Source organism: Hyperolius riggenbachi, chromosome 7 (genome assembly GCF_040937935.1).
Source record: "Hyperolius riggenbachi isolate aHypRig1 chromosome 7, aHypRig1.pri, whole genome shotgun sequence".
Classification (NCBI taxonomy): Eukaryota; Metazoa; Chordata; class Amphibia; order Anura; family Hyperoliidae; genus Hyperolius; species Hyperolius riggenbachi.
The window spans coordinates 257147262-257170618 of NC_090652.1; the positions used below are offsets into that span (position 1 = coordinate 257147262).

Sequence of the window (23357 nt, forward strand, 5' to 3'; positions counted from 1 at the left end):
TGGATTGGACAAGGGCTCGGAGGGGGAGGGGAAAGCTTGGCTGCCCCTCCCCTTCCGAGACCCCCCAATCCATGGACCATGCGGGCTGGTATAGTCAGGGTGCGGAGCCCCACGTGGCCGGTGCTCCGCATTCTGGCTATCCCAGCCTGCATGGGGGACAAGGGGTAAAGAGGTCTGGGAGGGGGGACCCTACGTCGTTTTTTTTTTATATTTCCCACACTCAGAAGGAAGTAAGTAAAACTCTTCCCACTTGGGGGAATCTATGAAAATAATACACTATTGTTACCTGTGCAAAAAAAACTGACATTTTCCGCATTTAAAAGACATTTTTGCCCTTGAAACTTAAAAATCGATTTTCTCAAAAACTATAAGGTCTTTTTGAAAAAATGTTTTTCCTCTTATTCCCACTGATCCCCTTAATATACCCTAGGAATTTGGTGTTCCTAAACTTTAAGCAGGCTTTGCTATTAACCGTTAAAGTCGGCGGGTTTTTAAATGTATACATTTTTACTTTGAAACTTTAACATCGATTTTCCCAAAAACTATAATGTCTTTTTGAAAAAAAAAATTTCCTCTTATTCCTCCTGATCTCCTTAATATATTCTCCAAATTTGAGGCTCTTAGCATTTAAGGGGGCTTTGCTATTAACCCTTAAAGTCGGCGGCTTTTTTATATTATACGGCGCGTTACGGTTTAACGCGAAATTACGGTAGCGTTTAATGCGAAATTACGGCATGAACGAAACGCAAAATTACGCTTACGGTATTTTCAATTACAATTTTAATGGCAATTACGCTAACGTAATTTCGCATCGTAATCGGAAATTTTGCATGCGTAATTATAGTAATGCGAAATTACGAAAATTTCGGCTCAACTCTACTCACAAAATTGTTATAGTGGGTTCCAGCCATTAGGTTGTTCTTGCTTTGCTGTCTATGTACTAGTGGCTCCTCCTTATTTGTCATCAAGACAAAGTTTTTGTTTTTTTTTGCTAATGATGGGCAAAGAGATGCAAATCATTCAGAGTTGATGCAAATGTGTATATGTATTATCTGCACATTTATGCAGCTTGAAAATGGACTAATCAAATAGCTGTATTTGATCGATTTTCCAGCTGTATAAAAATGAATAACTTTCCCATGTGTCATGGAGATTAAATAGACTTTCAGAGGCTTTTTTTCTACACCCACTGCTGTTTTAATAGGCTGTTATGATATGCAGCTTGTGCCAGGCATTGGGCCTGATTCAGTAAACGGTGCTAACCCAGTTAGCACGCCTAAAGGCTTTGGGCATGCTAACTAAGGTGCTAAGTAGTTAGCACATGCAAAGTGGCTTTTCACTGGCGTGCTAACACTTAGCACCCTTTTCCGAATCAAGCCCATTGTATTATGTTTAAAGATAACACTATTACTGTATATTTGAAGTGTCTAAAATGTCTGCAGTTGCTAACTTTTGGAAAACTTAGAATTTTAAACTAAAACATATAAATAATATTTTTTTATTTATAAAGTGCCAACATCTTTCATAGCGCTGTACATAGTGCAAACAAATAGTGGGGAACATAGATACATGAGAGGTTCAAAACGCCTAACAATCAGCACATCCAGCAAATACTTTACAAATACAGACATTGTTGATGAGTGGTTTAAGACTTAACCAATACTGGTAGATGATAAATAACATCAGAATAAAAAACACTACAAAAGTAACTCCTTTTGAATGCCCCCGTCCAATGGACGTCTTCTTTTCAAATGGGTCTAAAGTTTTTAAGAATCACACACTTATGGTGTAAACTGTTCATGTAACTATATTTTCATTTAAAAAAGTCTATATGAAATAGTTATTGCTGTGCTCTCTGTGTTAGTTACATGTACTGGACAGACTGGGGAGCAAACGCTAAGATAGAGAGAGCTACCCTTGGAGGCAATTTCCGCGTTGCTATTGTGAACACAAGCCTGGTGTGGCCCAACGGACTGACCCTGGATTATGAAGAGGAGCGGATATACTGGGCTGATGCAAGTTTGTATGTACTATATCACCTCTGTCTCTAGCTCATAGATAGCTGTGTATATTTACATTGCAAGAATGTTTTTCCCATGTACTCATGCATTTAAGTCTGAGAAGGTGTCAGCTGCCCGCAAAATGCTGCATGTAACATCTGCCAACCTCATCATACCATGTGATGCCCGATAACGTGTGATGCTGCTATCAATGCCAACATTCACTATCATTTTACGACAACCAAATAAGAGTTATTCAAGTGTTTTGGTGGAAAAAAAGTGACTGGTTTGCTGTAAATTCCATGCTTGCCAACCTGTTGACCATTGATCCTACCCATTATCCAATAGCTATACTAGTCTAAATGAAGACCAGTGACCACTAAACCTGTATTCAGTATCAAATGACTAGAGATGGCAAGTTAAAGTGTATCTGAACTAATATGTGATGTGATTATATAAACATAGGTACATATAGTACTAGTCCTACCAAGAAAGAAGACCCTTTCTATTTTTCCGCCTTTCACATTTTAAGAAACTAGTGTTCTTATCTATGCAAATGAGGCAGGCAAATTTAGCTGCTGTCCTGAAAAGTAAATAGAAGGCAAAACACGTCTGTCTGACTGTGGAAACAAAGTTGATAAGGTTTCAGTGCTGAAAAATTAAATGGGTCACTAAACAAACTGTTTGTTTTGTAACAGTCTGAAAAATCATCCCTTAAACTGCATATAAAAATGTGAGACTCTATGTTACTATTGTTCTAACTACCTTTAGTACTACAGCTTAGTGAGAGAGAAGGGGGTGGGCACAATTAACGTTTCAGCTAAAATGATCCCTATTGCTGACATATTGGAGACAGTAACTTAGGCCAATAATCTTATCTGAGGCCTTTTTTCCACGAGCAGCTGAAGATGGTGAATTCACCGCCTGTGAGTTGCTCCTGTTCACCAGAAGGGCGCTTGCTAGCACCTGCCTGGTATGGGAAGTGGTGGACAGGCGGCCCTCCCATAAAGATGTATCTGAGCATGGCAGTTGCTGCCCTCAGGTGTGACGACTTTTTTATTTTACTGCTAGATAACGCCACCGCGTTTCAAATTTGTTGCCAAACCCTGCCATTCGGCTGCATGTAATTGCAGCTGAATGGCGCTTGTGGCCAGCAGCCGGGAGGCTGAACTGCCTGGCAAACAAGCAGTTCAGCAGCCTGTGGAAAAAAGAGGCCTGACTCATCCAATGGACCTGTACTAAGCCTAACCTGACCCTAACCATAAAAGAATCATTAAGCTAACCTCTCCTAACTCTAATGTCACTGGACCTATGCGATTAGAGATAAACATCTATTGGCCTCACTAGAGCTTATAGAATCCCGGGGAAGATCTGCTGTGTATGATTATTTTTACAGGTCTCAACACATGTAGTAAGTTGACTTTTCTTTCCTACTTAGGCAGAAAATAGAACGCTGCTCCTTAACCGGTACCAACCGAGAAGTTGTCGTTGGCACAGCCATATATCCATTCGCCATGACGTTATATGACCAACACATTTACTGGACTGACTGGAACACACGGAGCATCTACCGGGCCAATAAACACGATGGGTCAGACCAGATTATAATGATACAGAACCTGCCTCAGCGCCCCATGGACATCCACATCTTGTCTAAGAGCAAACAACAGCAATGTTCCAGCCCGTGTGAACAGTTCAATGGCGGCTGCAGTCACATCTGTTCTCCAGGTACACTGTCTTCACTCTGGGGATGTGCACTGGGTGTAATGGCTAGCAATACTGATACAAGACAAGAAGGAAATAAACACATCAGTTATTTACAACATCTGAAAACCTTAAAGAGAAACTCCAACCAAAAATTGAACTTTATCCCAATCAGTAGTTGATACCCCCTTTTACATGAGAAATCTATTCCTTTTCACAAACAGACCATCAGGGGGCATTGTATGGCTGATATTGTGGTGAAACCCCTCCCACAAGAAACTTTGAGGACCGTGGTACTCCTGGCAGTTTCCTGTCTGTGAACCTTGTTGCATTGTGGGAAATAGCTGTTTACAGCTGTTTCCAACTGCCAAAAAAGCATGCAGCAGCTACATCACCTGCCAACAGTAAAAAAGTCACCATGTAATAAATGTCAGAATGTAAATCAGGGATTTAAAATATTTTACAATGGGCAAACACTGACTAAATCATTTATACATACTTATTGTAAAAATGAAGTACTTTTTTTATTACATTATTTTCACTGGAGTTCCTCTTTAAGTCTTCTATGTTTTAAAAGAGATAACAGTGTCCAGTGAAAACGTTTATGTATTTTGTCACTATCACACAACAACTTTCTGGAATGGATTTTCTAGGTGTAGAGGACACTGGAAAAAATGGAGAAGTTTCCTGGAGCAATCAATCAGGTTTTAGCTATTAAATGAAGCAAGAAATATTACTGGTTACCCAGGTTATCTGCCCCAAGTTTGTTCAGGCTCTTTATTCCAATTTACTTTCCTGCTTGCTCCGAATAATGGACCAATGGGAAGTACTGTACCAACAAGAGTTTCAAGGATGGTTTAAATTGGGCTCTCTTTTACTGCAGAGAACCCAGCCAATGCATCTTTGAATTTCCCGCCGGGGCCTTTAATTGGTCCACTGATCTGACCAATATAAACCCTCAGCAGGAAGGGTTCCCATTGGTCTAGTTAATACATGTTAACCTTTTAAGGACCACGGGCTTAAACCCCCCTAAAGACCAGGCCATTTTTAACAAGATAGGCCACTGCAGCTTTAAGACCTTGCTGCAGGGCCGTACAACTCAGTACACAATTGATTCCGCTCCCCCCTTTTTGCCCACCAACAGAGCTATCTGTTGGTGGGCTGTGATTGCTCCCCCAATGGTTATATTTTTTTTAACAAATACTGTTTTTATTTGTTTATTTAACTAATACATTTTGTTATTTTTTTATTTATTTTTATATCCCTCCCCCTGTCAGCCAATCAGCATGATCGGCTGTCATAGGCTTCAGCCTATGACAGTGGCTCGCTTCTGTCTTCCCCAGGGGGACAGCCGTGTCACACAGCTGTCTCCAGTACAGCGCTGCTGTAGATCGCAGCGCTATACAGACTAAATAGATGGTGGTTTCGCCGTCTAACAGTCTCCAAGAGGTGATCGCCGCTGGGAGAGTGATGGCGAAACGCTGCTCCATCATCCAAGCGGAGATGCGCGCGCGTCGGAGCAAATCCCTGCCCCAGGACTTTACGCCGATTGGCGTTAGGTGGTCCTGCGGCAGCCACGCCCATCGGAGTGACGCATTCGGCAACCAGTTAAACTTTGGCCCATGGGCTAAATTTTGCATGCAGAGCCATCAAATTTGGCCCTCAAATGTTTTTCTCACTTTGCATTATGTTTGGCCCACTGTAAACCACCAAGGAAGCTATATTGGGGGTGAAGGCTTAGAACACCTGGGAAGCTAATGGAGGGAGAGGGAAAGCACTAGACACCAAGTATCTGAGCAGGGAGGTAGGGGGATCACGAGACACCATGAAACTGTTTAGAGGTGCGAGGAGGGGGGGCACTCGAGAATTGTTTTGGGGTGGGAGGGGAACCACTAGACACCAGGGAACTGTATAGGGGAAGGAGTGAGGGCCACTAAACACCAGGGAGTTGTATAGGGGAGAGAGGACCACTAGACACCAAGGAACTGTTTAGGGGTAGGAGGAGGGTCACTAGACACCAGATAAAGGTATAGGGAAGGGAGGGGAGCCACTAGACACCAGGGCACTCTACAGGGGGAGGGGGGCATTAGACCCGAGGGAACTTTGTACGGGAGGGAGGGGACTACTATACATTGAGTTTGGCCTGCGACTTGGACCCAGTGTTCAATTTCGGCCCACTTTGTATTTAAGTTTGACACCCCTGGTCTAGTTCAATGGAATAAGGGAGAACCCTTTAGATAGTTTGTTATGATGAAAGTGGACAACAGCACTTGGCAATCAGGCTGATCTCTGCATTATATGTAAATAAGACCAGGGTTACTAAACTATTATTTTAAGGTTTAAAACTATTCTAATTCCACCTGGAATACCATAGATAGAAATTATATTGGCCTATAGGATTAAATCCACCATCATAGGCTAAGAACATTAGATTTCCTGGATTTTACAGTGAACTGTTACAATTATATAATGGATACATAAAGAGTCCCTAAAACATACTGTAACTTTTAACACTGTGTTAAAATATACTATTGGTTATAGGCTGCTCAATATATTATAAATATTGAACATTAAGAAAACATTTTACAAACCGGTTTGCTATAAAAATGAAAGCTGCAATCAGTGCTCAATGAGTGGCTGATTGTTACAATTTTATATAAAGCATATCAGAAAAAATAGTTCTGTTATTTCTGTAGAAATAGGCCCCTTGATGTTTTCCAACTGTGATCAAACTAAACAAAACATTTTGATTACCTTTTTACTTTAATCATATATTCCAACTCAAATCCAGGCACAAATGTTTTCGTGGTTCTGTACAGTCAGGCAGATGTGTCTCAGTAACTTACATGTGTTGAAAATAGTCTAGTCAACACATTTCTCGGTCCATTTACTGCTTCTTCAGACCAGTACGCCACTGCCACTGTAGAGAGCTATGAGCGCCTTTCTGTACAATTTTAATAACATTTTGGAATTAAACCCTTGTCGCTATGGCGTTAAGCCAGTACCTACCCTCCTTTTAAACAGGTTTTAATTATTTTATTACTTTTTGGGTGCCTACTGCCAAAAATAATTGTTTTCACGAAAAAAATTCATATCCCTTTTTTTATTACATTTGGAGAAGTGACCAAATTCTTACTCAAAGGCTCATTGGCGACGATATTTACCCATAAGAGTTTACAGTGGTTGCCTTTGAATGTAACCCAGATGTGTATTATTTTGAATTCATCTTCTATATCACACTACTACACCATATTGGGTTTCCGGTGTTTCTGTTCAGAGAAATATGAGTTATTTGAATACTCTGCATTACCTGTACATGATTTTTTGTGAAAGGGTCTGTTTATTAGCCTCCGGAATAGTTAGTTAGTAAACATTTTTCTCTGCTGAGATTAGTTTACAGTTCCTGGTGCTCCTATTAAACCCATGATTGCTATTTCATGAACAGGTCCTAATGGTGCAGAATGTCAGTGCCCATCATCTGGCAGGTGGTATCTGGCCAACAACAACAAGGATTGCATTCCAGACAACACCACCAAGTGCGACACCGGACAGTTCACTTGTCTTAATGGCCGCTGCATCCCGGAAAGGTGGAAATGTGACAATGACAATGACTGCAGGGATGGCAGTGATGAACTGGAACGTGTATGCGGTACGGGCCGATTGAATGTTTGCTTTTAGTTGATTATTTTACATTATCATTATTTATTTGAATAAAAATGTACATGGTCATTTAATCACCGTGTGCAGATGACACAGAGCTTTCATTTTCTTCGGTGCAATGAAGGCGACCGGAATTCAGTCAAGTTGTGTACGTAAGGTTCATACTACGTTCCAATAGATGTGGCAATAGGCCCACCAGCATCATATAAGTATTTAGAATTGTAATTATTCTGTTTTACCAGCTATAGCTGTGAGGGGGTTGATCCTAGGCTGCCCAAGTCTTAGGCCTCTTTCATGCGGGAAGCTTATTCACTTGCTAGAGCTCACATCTGAGTGTGGCCACGGCTGTGTCCAGTTGTGACATGATATGGGATTTTTTTTGCTGCGAGGTAATGGCAACATGGATTTTTTTTTGCTGCCGGGTAATGGCATTATGTACTTTATTACTGTAAACACTGTCATAGGTAGGGTTACAAGTGCTGTCATTGAACAGCACTTGTAACCAAAATGGCCGAAAGGTATTCGATGGCCAGAATACATGAGCTTGAACAGTCTGACAAGTGTGCAGTTCAGCCGTCTGTCTGAAAAGGGCCTTAATTGGATGCCGGTACCTTGTAGAGTTGATCCTACTAAAAATCACATATCAAAAACTTTAGTAAAATTAATCCCATATAAGGAGATTGAATAATGGGCTCAGAAAATGGCTGACTTGAAACTGAAACTCATTAGGACTCAGAGTCTTTCCTTTCCTTACATATGTTTTTTTTGTTTTTTTGTTTTTTATTAGCTTTAGATTTACTTTAAGTCAGTAAAAATGTCCTTCTTAAGTGGGTCAAACACTAGAGTCGACCTATACAAGAGGTTGACTTATATTCGAGGATATACGGTAGTTTCAGTTTCAAAATCATCTTTCGATCTTTAGTAGTTTTTGAGATATTCACATTTTTATAAAGGTCAAAAGTTCACTCAGGCTCATTTAGCCTTTGCAATGTTGTATGGGGGCTGAGTGAATTTTTGACCTTTATAAATACTTGAATATCTCAAACTATAAAAGATAGAAACTTGATGTTTGAAGCACTCCCCACCCATACCAGTGTCATGTCTGTAGGTTGTTGTAAGGGGGCTTGGTGATGGTATTGTTTTGGAAATAATAACTGCAATTATCTTCAAAATGAAAGCAGCACAAATGGCCACAAATGTAGCACTAACCAAACATGGAATGGAATTTTAATTAAGGTAGGCAAGTTTCACAGATCTTGAGTAATGTGAGTGACATTCCCACTTGCACCCATTTACCCAGCAGCAAGTGACACTTTCTTGATAAACAGAATGTCAAGAAAACACAGGTGTGAAAGTCCTGGCCACAACAATTGATGAGGAAAGGGCAGGGGGAAAGATACTGGGCTGCAGTGCTTACTAATGCTGGATACACACCATGCGTTTCCGCGTTCGATGCGGCCGTCGATACGCGTCGATTCGATTATTTCTGAGCATTTCCGAACGAATTTCGATGATTTTTAGGTCGATTGCCATGTAAAGTATGGCAAATCGACCTAACGATCCATCGAAGCTTGAATCGGACATGTCGGAAATAATCGAATCGACGCGTATCGACGGCCGCATCGAACGCGGAAACGCATGGTGTGTATCCAGCATAAGGAAGGGGAGTGGATAATTGCTGCACTTAGGGGCCAGTGTGTGTGTCTTTTTTGATTGTAAGGGAGCCAGCTTCACGCAGCCCATTACTCAGTGTGCTCAGTTTTGAAGCAATGAAGCCATTGATGGGTAAAAATGTCAGTGGATGCCAAACCTTTTTATATCAAAAGTAAGCTATACAAAATAATACTTTTCCTGTCAAAAAGTGACAGTGGGAGGGGTTTATAAAGCATGCTGACCGCTGTGGCTTGCCCTACAAAGCCCTTTGGCTATGAGTCAGAAATTTAGAAATTTAGGTCCAAATCGAGTACAAGATGACCCCCATACTTTTATTTAGTGAGTCAAGGTTAAATTTCTACACTTATAGTTGTGTTTATATAGTAATTAAAGTAGTTGCTGCCTCATTCATGTGAATCACTGAACATAATTATGGGGGAGAGATAAAAAACGACCTAGCTAGCAGCGCAAAATGCTTTGCTGAATAACACAGAAAACACTGGATGAAAGCTAGTTGTACACAGCCCAGGTGCAAATGTTGAGCAGTTGCCCAGAGTAACCAACCAAAATCCTTGTTCCATGAATAGATGAAACTTTGTTGGCTGCTTTGGGAAACTGCTCAAATTTGCTCCAGTTTTTAGCTGTATTGGTAAATCAGCCCCAGAATGTGCAAATAAACAGGAAGCAGCCTTTCTCTGCTCTGCAGATGCATAATTTCTCTTCTAGCCCTTGTCTCTTGTCTTCTCCTCCCTTTCCATTTCATCACACTGTACTTAACACTATAGCTTTTGTTGTATTTCATTTCTAATGTTTGTTTTATCCTGCATGCAGTCCGTTTTGCAGCCGTATTTGCTCTAGCAGGTATATTAGCAGTCTATTAAACACCTGTACATTTCATTTGGACAATATACTATGTTTTCATTTGTATTGTGTGTACATTTTATTGGCAGCTTTCCATACCTGCTCACCCACAGCGTTCACTTGTGGCAATGGAAAGTGTGTTCCCTATCACTACCGCTGTGACCATTACAATGACTGTGGCGATAACAGTGATGAGGCTGGATGTGTGTTCAGGACCTGCGACTCAAACACGGAATTTACCTGCAACAATGGACGGTGCATCTCCCGGGCCTATGTGTGCAATGGAGTCAACAACTGCTATGACAACGGCACGAGTGATGAGCGGAACTGTCGTAAGTCTCAAAACAATGATCATAAAACAGTCTATATATAATATATGTGTATATATACTATATATATATATATATATATATATATATATATATATATATATATATATATATATATTTATATTTACAATGGGATGCGAAAGTTTGGGCAGCCTTGTTAATCGTCATGATTTTCCTGCATAAATCATTGTTGTTATGATAAAAAATGTCAATTAAATATATCATATAGGAGACCCACACAGTGATATTTAAGAAGGGAAATGAAGTTTATTGGATTTACAGAAAGCGTGCAATAATTGTTTAAACAAAATTAGGCAGGTGCATAAATATGGGCACCATAAAAAAGAAATGAAATCAATATTTAGTAGATCCTCCTTTTGCAGAAATTACAGCCTTTAAAGAGACTCCGTAACAAAAATTGCATCCTGTTTTTTATCATCCTACAAGTTCAAAAAGCTATTCTAATGTGTTCTGGCTTACTGCAGCACTTTATACTATCACTGTCTCTGTAATAAATCAATGTATCTTTCCCCTGTCAGACTTGTCAGCCTGTGTCTGGAAGGCTGCCAAGTTCTTCAGTGTTGTGGTTCTGCTATGAACTCCCCCTTCCAGACCCCTCTATGCACACTGCCTGTGTGTTATTTAGGATTAGGGCAGCTTCTCTCTTCTCTCTTATCTTTTACAAGCTGGATAAATCGTTCTCTGAGCTGGCTGGGCTTTCACATACTGAGGAATTACAAACAAGGGCAAAGCTGTTTGCAGGAAGAAACAAGCAGCCTGAAACTTCAGTGCATGAGAACAGGGGGAAAGAAACACACAAATGATCTCTTGAGATTCAAAAGGAAGGCTGTATACAGCCTGCTTGTGTATGGATGTATTTTCTATGTGTGGACATACTGTACATCAACCTACTTCCTGTTTTGGTAGCCATTTTGTTTGTTTATAAACAAACTTTTTAAAACTGTTTTTAACCACTTTTAATGCAGCGAGGAGCGGCAAAATTGTGTCAGAGGGTAATAGGAGACGTCCCCTAACGCACTGGTATGTTTACTTTTGTGCGATTTTAACAATACAGATTCTCTTTAAAAGCTTCCTGTAGGTTCCAATGAGAGTCCGGATTCTGGTTGAAGGTATTTTGGTTCATTACTCTTTACAAAACATCTCTAGTTCATTCAGGTCTGATGGCTTCCGAGCACGGACAGCTCTCTTTAACTCAAACCACAGATTTTCAATTATATTCAGGTCTGGGGACTGTGATGGCCATTCCAGAACGTTGTACTTGTTCCTCTGCATGAATGCTTTTGTGCATTTTGAGCAGCGTTTAGAGTCGTTGTCTTGTTGAAAGATCCAGCCCCGGCGCAGCTTCAGCTTTGTCACTGATTCCTGGACATTGGTCTCCAGAATCTGCTTATACTGAGTGGAATCCATATGTCCCTCAACTTTGACAAGATTCCCAGTCCCTACACTGGCCCCACAGCCCCACGGCATGATGGAACCACCACGATATTTTACTGTAGGTAACCGGTGTTTTTCTTGGAATGCTGGGTTTTTTTCTCCTCCAAGCTTAACGCCCCTTATTATGCCCAAATAACTCAATTTTAGTTTCATCAGTCCAAAGCACCTTATTCCAAAATGAAGTTGACTTGTCCACATGTGCTTTAGCATACCTCAAGCAGCTCTGTTTGTGCTGTGGGCGGAGAAAAGGCTTCCTCTGCATCACTCTCACATACAACATCTCCTTGAGACACAGAGGTGCCAAGCTATCGTTTGACTCAGAGCTGTGAGATACTCCGATTGTTCATTGCCTGATGAGGCGGGATGTTGCCCGTGAAACGTGTTGCACTTTTATGTAGGAGTATGTGAATAAACTATTTTTCTACAATCAACAGCAATTTGGTCTGTTTGTGTGTGGACGGTCCACCACCGCCACCTAAACCGTTTTAAACATTTTATCTTATTTTATCCTATTGGCGCCTCTGTATCTTTGCACATAACGGTGCAAAGAGACAGCTGAAATCTCTGAGACAGCTTTCTGTATCCTTCCCCTTAACCATGATGGGGAACAATCTTTGTCTTCAGGTCATTTGAGAGTTGTTTTGAGACCCCATGTTGCTACTCTTCAGAGAAAATTAAAAGAGGAGGCAAACTTACAGTTGACTCCCTGAAATACTCTTTCTCATAATCGGATTCACCTGTGTGTATGTGGGTCAGGGATCACTGAGCTAACCAAGCTAATTTGAGTTTCAATAATTAGTTCTAAGGGTTTTGGAATCAATAAAATGACAACAGTGCCTACATTTATGTACCTGCCTAATTGTATTTAAACAATTATTGTGCACTTTCTGTAAATCCAATACATTTCATTTCACTTTTCAAATATCACTGTGTGTATCTCCTATATGATATATTTAACTGACATTTTTTATCGTAACAACCAACCATTTATACAGGAAAATCATGACAATTAACAAGGTTGCCCAAACTTTCGCATCCCACTGTATACTGTATATATATATATATATGTGTATGTGTGTGTTGTATTTAAAGTGGAACTGAACTCTTGCACTGTACGCAATAAAAAGTCTTCATTCCAAGTATAGTTGCTGAAGAAATTAACTTTTTGGTGTTTCTTGTGCTTGCTTAGCCAGAGCATAGTGTCTAATTAGTTCTTATCAGTAGCTGTTAATACACTGCAGGAGATCTGCTGAGACAGCTCTCCTCATACAGAAAACAAGGTCCGTACACACGCCTGATCAAAGGCAGCGACGGGTCCGTCGTCACCTCCTGCTGGGCGTGTTTTCAGCAGACAGTACAGCGCATGTACAGTCTGTCGGTGGACCGATAAGGCTGTTTCTGAGCGATCCGCCGGGCGGATCGCTCAGAAACAGCCTTGTCAGTCCACCTACAGACTGTGCACATGCTGTACTGTCTGCTGAAAACACGCCCAGCAGGAGGTGACGACGGGCCCGTCGCTGCCTTTGATCAGGCGTGTGTACGGACCTTAAGGCTTAACCCTTTTAGTACTCACTGTAAAGTGAAACCAACTTGTGAACTGCAGGTTTTTTTTTAGGATTTCGATAAATTGTAATGAATAAATTGTTTTGTCCATAAAAGTTATCATGCTGTGGCTAATCTTTTACAGCAGAGAAGAAAATCCGAGTTCAGTTCCACTTTATTACATTTAGAAAAATGTTTATTAGGAATATAGTAAATATTGCATATAAATATTTTTCATATACCTGCTTCTTTTCTATGTCTTATAAAGTAAACTACCGTATATACTCGCATATAAGCCGACCCGCATATAAGCTGACCCCCCAACTTTTACCTAAAAAACCAGGGAAAAATGATTGACCCCCATATAAGCCGGGGGTAGGAAATGCTGGATTGGTGCAGGCCGCGTGATCCCCCCAGTGTGTCCCAGTATAGCTAGTATAGTGCCCAGTATGGGTAGGTAGTGCCTCAGTATAGCTAGTATAGTGCCCAGTATGGGTAGGTAGTGCCCCAGTATAGCTAGTATAGTGCCCAGTATAGCTAGTATAGTGCCCAGTATAGCTAGTATAGTGCCCAGTCTGGGTAGGTAGTGCCCCAGTATAGCTAGTATAGTGCCCAGTATAGCTAGTATAGTGCCCCAGTATTGGTAGGTAGTGCCCCAGTAGAGCTAGTAAAGTGCACAGTATAGCTAGTATAGTGCCCAGTATAGCTAGTAAAGTGCCCAATATAGCCAATAAAGTGCCCAGTATAGCCAGTAAAGTGCCCAGTATAGCTAGTATAGTGACCCAGTATTGGTAAGTAGTGCCCCAGTAGAGCTAGTAAAGTGCACAGTATAGCTAGTATAGTGCCCAGTATAGCTAGTAAAGTGCCCAGTATAGCCAGTAAAGTGCCCAGTATAGTGCCCAGTATAGCCAGTAAAGTGCCCAGTATAGTGCCCAGTATAGCCAGTATAGTGCCCAGTATAGCCAGTATAGTGCCCAGTATAGCTAGTATAGTGCCCAGTATAGCAAGTATAGTGCCCAGTATAGCAAGTATAGTGCCCAGTTTAGCCAGTAAAGTGCCCAGTATAGCCAGTATAGTGCCCAGTATAGCCAGTATGGTGCCCAGTATAGCCAGCCCAGTATAGCCAGTATAGTGCCCAGTATAGCAATCCCCCCCTCGCGGCCGCCGCTGCTATTACCTGTTCAGCCGGCGGCCGCTTCCTCTAATCCGGGTGCCCCTCTCGCTCTGCTCTCCTTCATGCGTATCAGTGTATCACAGCAGCGCGCCCGGCGCTGCTGCTGTGACGAGGCAGGAGAGAGCGGTTCCCCTGGTAACGGCGATACACCAGGGGAACTGCTCTCTCCTGCATGATGGAGAGCAGAGCGAAAGGGGCACCCGGATTAGAGGAAGCGGCCGCCGGCTGAACAGGTAATAGCAGCGGCGGCCGCGGAGGGAGCGGGCGGGGGGGGCCACGGACCACCACCCACCACCCAAGACTCGCATACAAGCCGACCCCCCAACTTTTGGCCCCCTTTTTGGGGGTCAAAAATTTGGCTTGTATGCGAGTATATACGGGTATTTCTAAATTTATATCAACACTATTTCCTGCAGTGATTAATTTTCTTTCTAACATTTCCCCTTAGGCAAACTCAATTTTATACAGTATGTTCTTCAGTGTCTGTAGCATGCCTACTGTAAGATTTGTATTCTATTCCCTGTCACACTTTCATCAGTAAACTTGCAGTAAAAAGCATACATGTTAACCTCAGGCAATGGAGGCAAACCCACAGGAGCAATTGCGATTAGTGAAATCCCAATCACAGGTCACTGCAGCATTTTTGGATTTGGAGCGATTGTGCCCCAAAACAAAAGTTAGGAACCCCAGAAAATTGCTTTTCAGTCGCTGTACAAAAGCGATTTTGCAGCTATTTTACTACCAGAAGAAAAAAAAATTGGATATTGCTACCCGGTAATTACAAATTGCAATTGCTATGCAAACACAAGTCCTAAAATAGACCCCTTCAAAAATTGAAGAAATCCCTCTAAGGTCAGAAACCCACTAGGAGTGCTTTTTAAGCGCTATTGATTTAAAAAAGCTCTTGCTAATGCAACGTTATGGAGGATTTTTATAAAATCACATCACTCAAGTGGCATCACACCCATTTCATTACATTAGCAAGAGCTTTTCAAATTACAAAGCGCTCAGAAAAGCTCTCCTAGTGAGTTTCTGGCCTAAAATTGCTGTACAGAAGCAAAAGCTTTATAACAGTTAGGAACATATCAAAGGATAAGCTGTTCTGGAGTAGTCTGTGCTACATTCCACAAGTTGTAAAACAAGGTATGTGAAAAATGTAAAAGAAAAAAGATTGTGATAAAGAGAAAAGACAAGGATTTATTTTTGGCTGCAGGTAATTTGTATTATTGAGGCATTTTTCAGCACTCCTTTCTTGTTCTATGTTAAAGCCGATCGCACATGTCAGCCTGGATACACAAAATGTCAGAGCACCAACATCTGCATTCCTCGAACTTATCTTTGTGACGGGGATAATGACTGCGGAGATATGAGCGATGAAAGCGCAACTCACTGCGGTAAGTTCTCTTCTGTGTAATCAGATTACTAATGACTGTTGGAACAACAGAGCTTCTCAGGGCTGAAGAAACCATAAATACTAATAGAAGTGCTTGAAGCAGCATATGATGAGTGCTTTAAGGAGCTCTGTAAGTTTATCATTGTAAAGCCTGCATTGGGTCTTCTGATAAATTCCAGACTGCTGGAGCAGCATTTCTAAAGCACATTTTCAGGTGAGAGAGAAAATGTATTTTTACGTTACTAAAAGACTAATAAAATTCTATATGTATATTAAAGGTGGCCATACATCTAGCAATGTTGCAGGCCAATCGACCACCGATTAGATAATTTTTTCAAATGGCACTCAAATTGGTGCAGCAACATGTCCGTGATTTCATTGATTTGTGGTTGAAATTGGTTGAATGCATCGTTTGGACATACTGGAAAATCTCAGTCGAAAGTACTCGATCTTGTGCGCGGCGGTAATTTCATTTGATATTGCAATGACTGACATACGTACACCGCTGCCAAGTGTAAGTGTAAGTGTAAAATGTCACCCCCACGCATGCTCTGTAAATTCTCACCTGCTCCGCTGGTGTCCTCCGCTGACACCCCCGTTACCACGAGTGTCTACTGTGTGGCACCAGGTGAATGTGTGTGACGTCACACATGCACCACATGGTACAAACTCCACCTAGTACAGCACTCGGGGGTAAAAGCTGAGAAAGCCGGGAGTTGCGCCAGTGGGACAGGTGAGAATATTCAAAGCACAGGCACCGGGGGGTGTCATTTTACGCTTGGGTGGTGCCCAGGCAGGTGGCAGAGGAGGCATCGCTAGCCGTTTTCTGATGCAGTCCTATGTCTATGACTGTCATATGATATCCCTTTATATGAAACTGACCTTAACTGGGCTTAATAAAGTGCTCCCTAGAAAGGAGAGTCTTCTCCCAGAAGCTGCCTCACCAATACACATGGAGGGATCCTAGCTATGCCATCTTGCCTAGGGCCCCATTTCATGTTAATCCTTCTCTGGTTGGCCGTACCCAGTGCTTGGCTGTGACTTCAGTTATTGTTCAGTGTAGTCGTTTGTTTCAGGTAATCTAATGAAGACTACAAGTGTCGAGAGATGTGTTCATCCAGATTACATAGAAGTGATATCTCTTCCTAAGCCACAAGTATTGTGTCACAGAGGTTTTCTGCCACGTTGAGATATTATTGGTACATCAATGAGCTGTACTCAGTGATGTAGCTAAGGAGTTATGGGCCCCGGTGCGAGTTTCACATGCCCCCCCAGCACTCTATACATACAGTAACAATTATTAGGGCGCACCAAAACCTGCCAAGGACAACACAGTGTCAGAGGTGCAAGAAGGGGATGGATAATAGCTTGTTAATCATTATTATCATTCAAAGCATCTATAGAAGTGATTATTACCAGCACAGGACCAATAAAGATCTAATACTGTGGTTGAGGGAGGGCCCCTCGGGACCCCTCTGGCCCGAGGGTCCCGGTGTGGACGAGACCTCGGCAACCCCTATTTCTACACCACTGGCTGCTGTACTCATAAGCTAGATTGGCTGATACAGATTTATTACCAGCTGTGTGTCCTGCATATTGATGACAGTGTCCTGTCCGGATCTGCAACTATGGGTCCATGTTTCAAAACCCTATGAGTAATATAAGCCTTAACAGCCAATCAGAGACCTGTATGTAAACTACTGTTCACCTTATTAGTCAGACTAAGGAAAAGTCATTTCCGTTTGGTTTTCATTGGGTTTTACACATTTTACATAGACTTTTGATACCTGTACAGACCAACATCAAACTGTTTTCAAAGTACTGTACTGTTCATGCCTTTTGTTTGTGTCCTTTTTTTATATGTATCTGTGTAAACAAGACTGCAGGCAGATAAACAGTTCAATGTTCTGTATCTTCCAGCTACTCTGACATGCACAGAGAGTGAATTCCGTTGTACCTCTGGACGCTGTATCCCCGCCCACTGGTACTGCGACCGGGGAACGGACTGCGCAGATGGCTCGGATGAACCGCCATCTTGTGGTGAGTGCTTACATCAGATGATGATGATGGAGACTGATATAATTATCATCATTAATAATTATTACTATGATACTGTACCGTTATCTCCCAGCTGCTGCTTGATATTAATCTTTATTTGTTTTTATAATGCTTTCATCTACCTTTGCATTGTACAAAGTAGGATACATACACGGGTGGGTAATGCAGCTAGCACAAATGCATAAATATATTAAAGTGTACCTGAAGTAAGAATTGGAATTAAAGAGGATCTATTGCAAAAAAAAAAAAAAATCCCTATGGGGTAGTTACCTTGGGAGCAGGAAGCCTCTGAATCCTAATGAGATTTCCCCTATCCTTCTAAGCCTCAGGGATCCAGCGCTGGCTCCCCCTGAAACCACATCCGACAAGGATGTCGGCTGTGGCGCAGGTGCAGTAGCGCCTGCAATATTTACCTACTGAGTCGTCTGCGCAGTAGAGAGGACTCAATCAGGGTCGGCTATTTCCACCTGAACACAATCGGAAAGCTGCAACGGTGCTGGATTGCGGTAGGTAAATATTTACCTCGCTAGTGTATGGGGACTGCCAGCGCTGGATCCCGGTGGGTGAAGAGGATGAGGGAGCCTCATTAGGATCCAGAGGCTTCACCTTCCCGAGGTAAGCACCCCCAGGGGTGTTCGTTACAGATCCTCTTTGAAATTGAATATTTACCTCAATAGAGGAAAGCCTCTAGATAGTTCAGAGATTTCTCTGATCACCCTGTGGCCCATGATGCATTGCTGGGTCCGACTAAGCTAGTGTCAGGGCTTGTCACAGTGTTTCTCACACCTGTCCTCGTAACTTCTCAAAGGTGCATGTTTTGCAGGCAACCTCCCCTATGCACAGGTGGGGTAATTAGTGTCTCAGCTACATGGAATCCACCTAGCTGAGATACTAATGACCGCACATGTGCATAGGTGAGGCTGCCTGCAAAACATGCACCGTTGGGGAGTCACGAGGACAGGTTTGAGAAATACTGGCTTGTCTAATGCTTTCGTTGCCATGGCCTGTATTGCACTTGCATGAGTATGGTCTGTGCATTCCCAGTAGTATGAAGCATGAAGCTGCTCGTGCATGGCTTTCTCCTCAATGACCGAGCTTATGTGCACAATCAGTTCATTGAATTCAAATTCTGTTTGACCTCTTGCCGCATGGAAGTGGTAAAATTGCCCAATCATTGGCCAATCAAATTGGATGTGTGTACAATCACCAACTGTATTTTTTCCCTTATTTCTGTAGTGGCTGTTGTTCGGACCTGCTCGAGTGACCAGTTCAGATGTGATGATACTCGTTGTATCCCGGCCGCGTGGGTTTGTGATGGCGATAATGATTGTGGTGATATGAGCGATGAGGATCAGAGACATAATTGTGGTAAGAGCTCAGTGCATAATATCAGTTTTTGACGTATATGTACAAATCAAGGGACCCTCCACCCTGGACAATCTCCAGCAATTATGTTGTCCTCCCCCATTTTCCTTCATGGAAACAAGTGAATAAATAGCACAACTGGCAATAACAGTCAGAGACAATATGACCAAAGACAAGTTTGTTGACTTTTGGTCACAAATAGGATTGACATACTGTACGTAGCAGTTGTTGAGTGGGCGTGTTGGAATGTGTATTTAGCAACAACAGTCTTTTACGTGTATACAGTATCTATGCATTACATGTCCTGTGTCTTTGTAAAAGAAAGTTGAAAATAAAACGTGTTTGTTATTCTTGGTGTGTATTAACCAAGGGCCATTAGCCATGAGCTCTGCCGATTAATATCTTTTTTTCCCCAACATTCTACATTGCTACAAACTAGTTAGTTAGTTTATAATAGCCTTTCTAATAGTCCAGTTGAGTCATTTACTTTCATTATGTGACAGCACACAGTGACATATAACATACAGTGCATACAGCACACATATGTACAGGTGTATAATTACTCAACCCCTATAGACTGTGCATCTGTGTGTATCCACTGACTGCCTCAGCCTGCATATAGACCACAGCCTGTATCCCACAGCCCCTTCTTTCAGAGCTCTGCTTTTTAATTTATGTTGGTATGTGTCTGATGGTAAGAACGTAGAAGGTGTAACTACAAACACACACAAAAACTCAAAACAATTTTGCCAAACGCAATAGCACCACTATTTACATGTAGCAATCGCATGTTGTTCCTGGCAGTTTCACTGTGCAATCACAGCAAGTGGAAAAGGCAGCTTGCAATCGTGCTTGCTAGTGGAAAAGGGCCCTAACTAATCCCTCTTTTTCTCTTAGACACCGTATTTTACAATGCTAGTCTCAACCCAGTCCAGTCCCTAGTGAAACAGCATCATTGCCATATGACCTGCTGTGTATTTCCACTACAATAGCTGTTATTGGCTGAGAAATGTCACAGAATGACAAGGCATTAAGTAGGCAAGTTAGAGAAAACAGAATTTGGAGCTGATGTTGGTGAGATCAGAAGATACCTCTAAAGGTGGCCACACACGATACAATAAAATGATCTGAATTTACGGTAATTCGATAAAAACGATCGGATCTCCCAAAAAAATGCGAAAGCTTTTTTTTCATTCGACTGAAAAATCCGATCGGATTTCCTGTTTTCTTCGCCAGATATTTTTCTCCAATCTTTCTAAAGATTGTATGGTGTGTGTTAGATTGTCAATTTATTAATTTACACGCCCTAGCAATTTTGTCAGAGTATCCAATCATTTTTATTATAACTGGGGTAAAATTGAACATAGGTGTGTGGTGCATTGGTCATACTTTTGAAATGTTACAATCAGTCAGAAAAATGGATTGCAATTCTTAAATTGAACAGATATTTAAAAAAGTGTATGGTGTGTGGCCACCTCACAGTGGTCAGTTGTATAACATACGGTACATGTCATAATGAGTGTGAACTGCAATGGAGACTGGACATAGACTTTAATACAAAGCCTGCATGCAGCAAGCTAGAATAATGCAGTTACAACACAGAGATGTGAACAGGCAGATAGAACTGTATGGGCAGTGAGTTGACATGCAGAATTATTCTGCAACACAACTGAGCACTTTGGACTAGTCCAAATTCTTCAGTTTATTGATCTAATTTTTGCATTATATTTTTTGACAGCCAATCGCAGCTGCGCCCCTGGAGAATTCACTTGTATCAACAACAGACCTCCTGACAGAAGATGTATTCCACAGTCCTGGGTGTGTGATGGAGATGCCGACTGCTCTGACGCCTACGATGAGCATCAGAACTGTACGAGGAGATCCTGCTCCGGCAGTGAATTTACCTGCGGCAATGGCCTCTGCATCCGAAATAGCTTCAGGTAACTTAAGATGCACTTAGCAGCAGACTTCAGTTTCTCCGACCAACAAGAGCCAGCCTGTCCCATATGCAGTTTTTCTCCTGAGTTTTCTCCTGGGTGATATTTTCACACCTTGTCAATATAATGCCTTTTAAATTGCCAGCAAGAAAGAAAATTATGAAAAAAAAATGGTGAGCCCACTTTTTAAGTAGGCCGGTTTCATTGCATTTTCTGCATGCAGAGCAGCGCAACAGCAATTAAAGTCTATGGGTCCCTGGAAGTTACCGATCCACCACTGACCACTTCAAAGTCAAGGCGCATTACCTTTGGACTTCTGCAGCGGCATACATGGAAGTCAATAGGCAATGCCGACATGTGCAGAACAACTCAAATACGAGGGGGAAGCCGGGAAATCCCACCGACGTACTACCTGTCTAGCAGGGAGTACATCACTATGCATTTGACCCTGTTGGCACACTCTGCTGCAGGGTCATGTGAATGTAGTTTTTCGCGTTATAGTGCGATGGGGAGGAGCATTGCACCACAAACGCAATGATCAGGTGTATAACCGGTCTGATCGTTTTTTCACCTACTTTTGGTTCTTTTTCAATTGCAAACTGCTGGGAAGCTATATTGTCTTTGAAGTTAATGGTTAAAGTAGAATTCTAGGAAACCCTTCTGCACTGTATGTGGTGTCAGTGAAACAGATATGGTAATTGATTTAGGGGGCCTTCACACTTATCACTGCGGTTTCAGGAGGCATTTCTTCACGGTTTTCATATTTGTGATTCTACAATTTACAATTATTCGCATCTGTTTTTTTCTTTTTTTGTTTGCTTTTTTTATGCAAATATCCAAATTTCTGATTTTTCCATGTATAATTATGAAGGTAATTCACATTAAATTGTACATCATTAACTGCATATTAATCTTTCATTTCCATTGACTTGCAAAGCATGCAATTTGCATTTGCATGGCCGTTCTGAAAAAAAGGAAATGTGTAGGTGTAACGATTGGTGTCAGCAACACAGATTTTTCTGATTATTGGTGATCTGCAGTCAGGGGCGTAGCTAGGGCTTTCAGCGCCCGGGGACAAAGACTATTAATGCGCCCCCTAAGGTGAAGGCCACGGCTCGCGCAGCGCCAAAAAAGGGGCGTAACCACATAATAAATGTGGGCGTGGTTATGGGTAGAGCCAAATGTACAGGAAGTTAGCAGGCTCACGCTCACCCACCCTCCCTCAGTATGTACCTTCCAGCATGTTCCAAGACAAATTCAGCAATCATGAGTCCCCCCCATCAAGACAAATTCAGCAATCATGAGGCCCCCAACATGACCAACTCAGCAATCATAAGACCCCCAACAAGACAAATTCAGTAATCAAGAGGCCCCCAACAAGAGAAATTCAGCAATCATGAGGCCCCCAACAAGACAAATTCAGCGATCTTGAGGCCCCCAACAAGACAAAATTCAGCGATCTTGAGGCCCCCAACAAATCATGAGGCCCCCAACAAGACAAATTCAGTAACCATGAGGCCCCCAACAAGACAAATTCAGCAGTCATGAGGCACATAAATAGACAGCATTTCACATAAATAGGCAGAATGCCCCCTTAATATGGTAGACACCTCTCACCTGGCAGCAGTTCCCCAAAATACACTCAATCTGACAGCAGTGGTTCCCCAAAAATAGGTAGCCCCAGGTCTATAGGTGTCCCCAGAATAGGTGGCCAGCGGTATAGATGTCCCCAGAACAGGTAGCCCGGGGTAGAGATGTCCACAGAACAGGTAGCCAGGGGTATATGTGCCCAGTATATGTAGCCAGGGGTATATGTGCCCCATATATGTAGCCAGGGGTATAATATGTGCCCAGTATATATAGTCAGGGGTATATATAGTCAGGAATATATGTGCCCAGTATATGTAGCCAGGGGTATATGTGCCCAGTATATGTAGCCAGGGGTATATGTCCCCAGTATATGTAGCCAGGGGTATATGTGCCCAGTATATGTAGTCAGGGATATATGTGCCCAGTATATGTAGCCAGGGGTATATGTGCCCAGTATATGTAGCCAGGGGTATATGTGCCCAGTATATGTAGCCAGGGGGTATATGTGCCCAGGATATGTAGTCAGGGATATATGTGCCCAGTATATGTAGCCAGGGGTATATGTCCCCAGTATATGTAGCCAGGGGTATATGTGCCCAGTATATGTAGCCAGGGGTATATGTGCCCTGTATATGT

At 42.1% G+C, this 23357-nt stretch overlaps 1 protein-coding gene across 3 annotated transcripts in view; it reads left to right on the forward strand.

Annotated features, from left to right (window-relative positions):
- The window catches only part of LRP2 (LDL receptor related protein 2), a 304101-nt gene that overhangs the window by 182506 nt on the left and 98238 nt on the right, over positions 1–23357 (forward strand). For 2 of the 3 annotated variants that reach the window (XM_068245578.1, XM_068245579.1), the window contains exons 41-49: positions 1865–2023; positions 3439–3728; positions 7150–7353; positions 9849–9878; positions 9968–10210; positions 15647–15772; positions 17692–17811; positions 19066–19197; positions 20933–21134. In XM_068245578.1, the coding sequence (XP_068101679.1) occupies positions 1865–2023; positions 3439–3728; positions 7150–7353; positions 9849–9878; positions 9968–10210; positions 15647–15772; positions 17692–17811; positions 19066–19197; positions 20933–21134 (1506 nt within the window). The remainder of the gene's footprint in view (positions 1–1864; positions 2024–3438; positions 3729–7149; positions 7354–9848; positions 9879–9967; positions 10211–15646; positions 15773–17691; positions 17812–19065; positions 19198–20932; positions 21135–23357) is intronic. The other variant, XM_068245580.1, reaches the window with a different exon arrangement.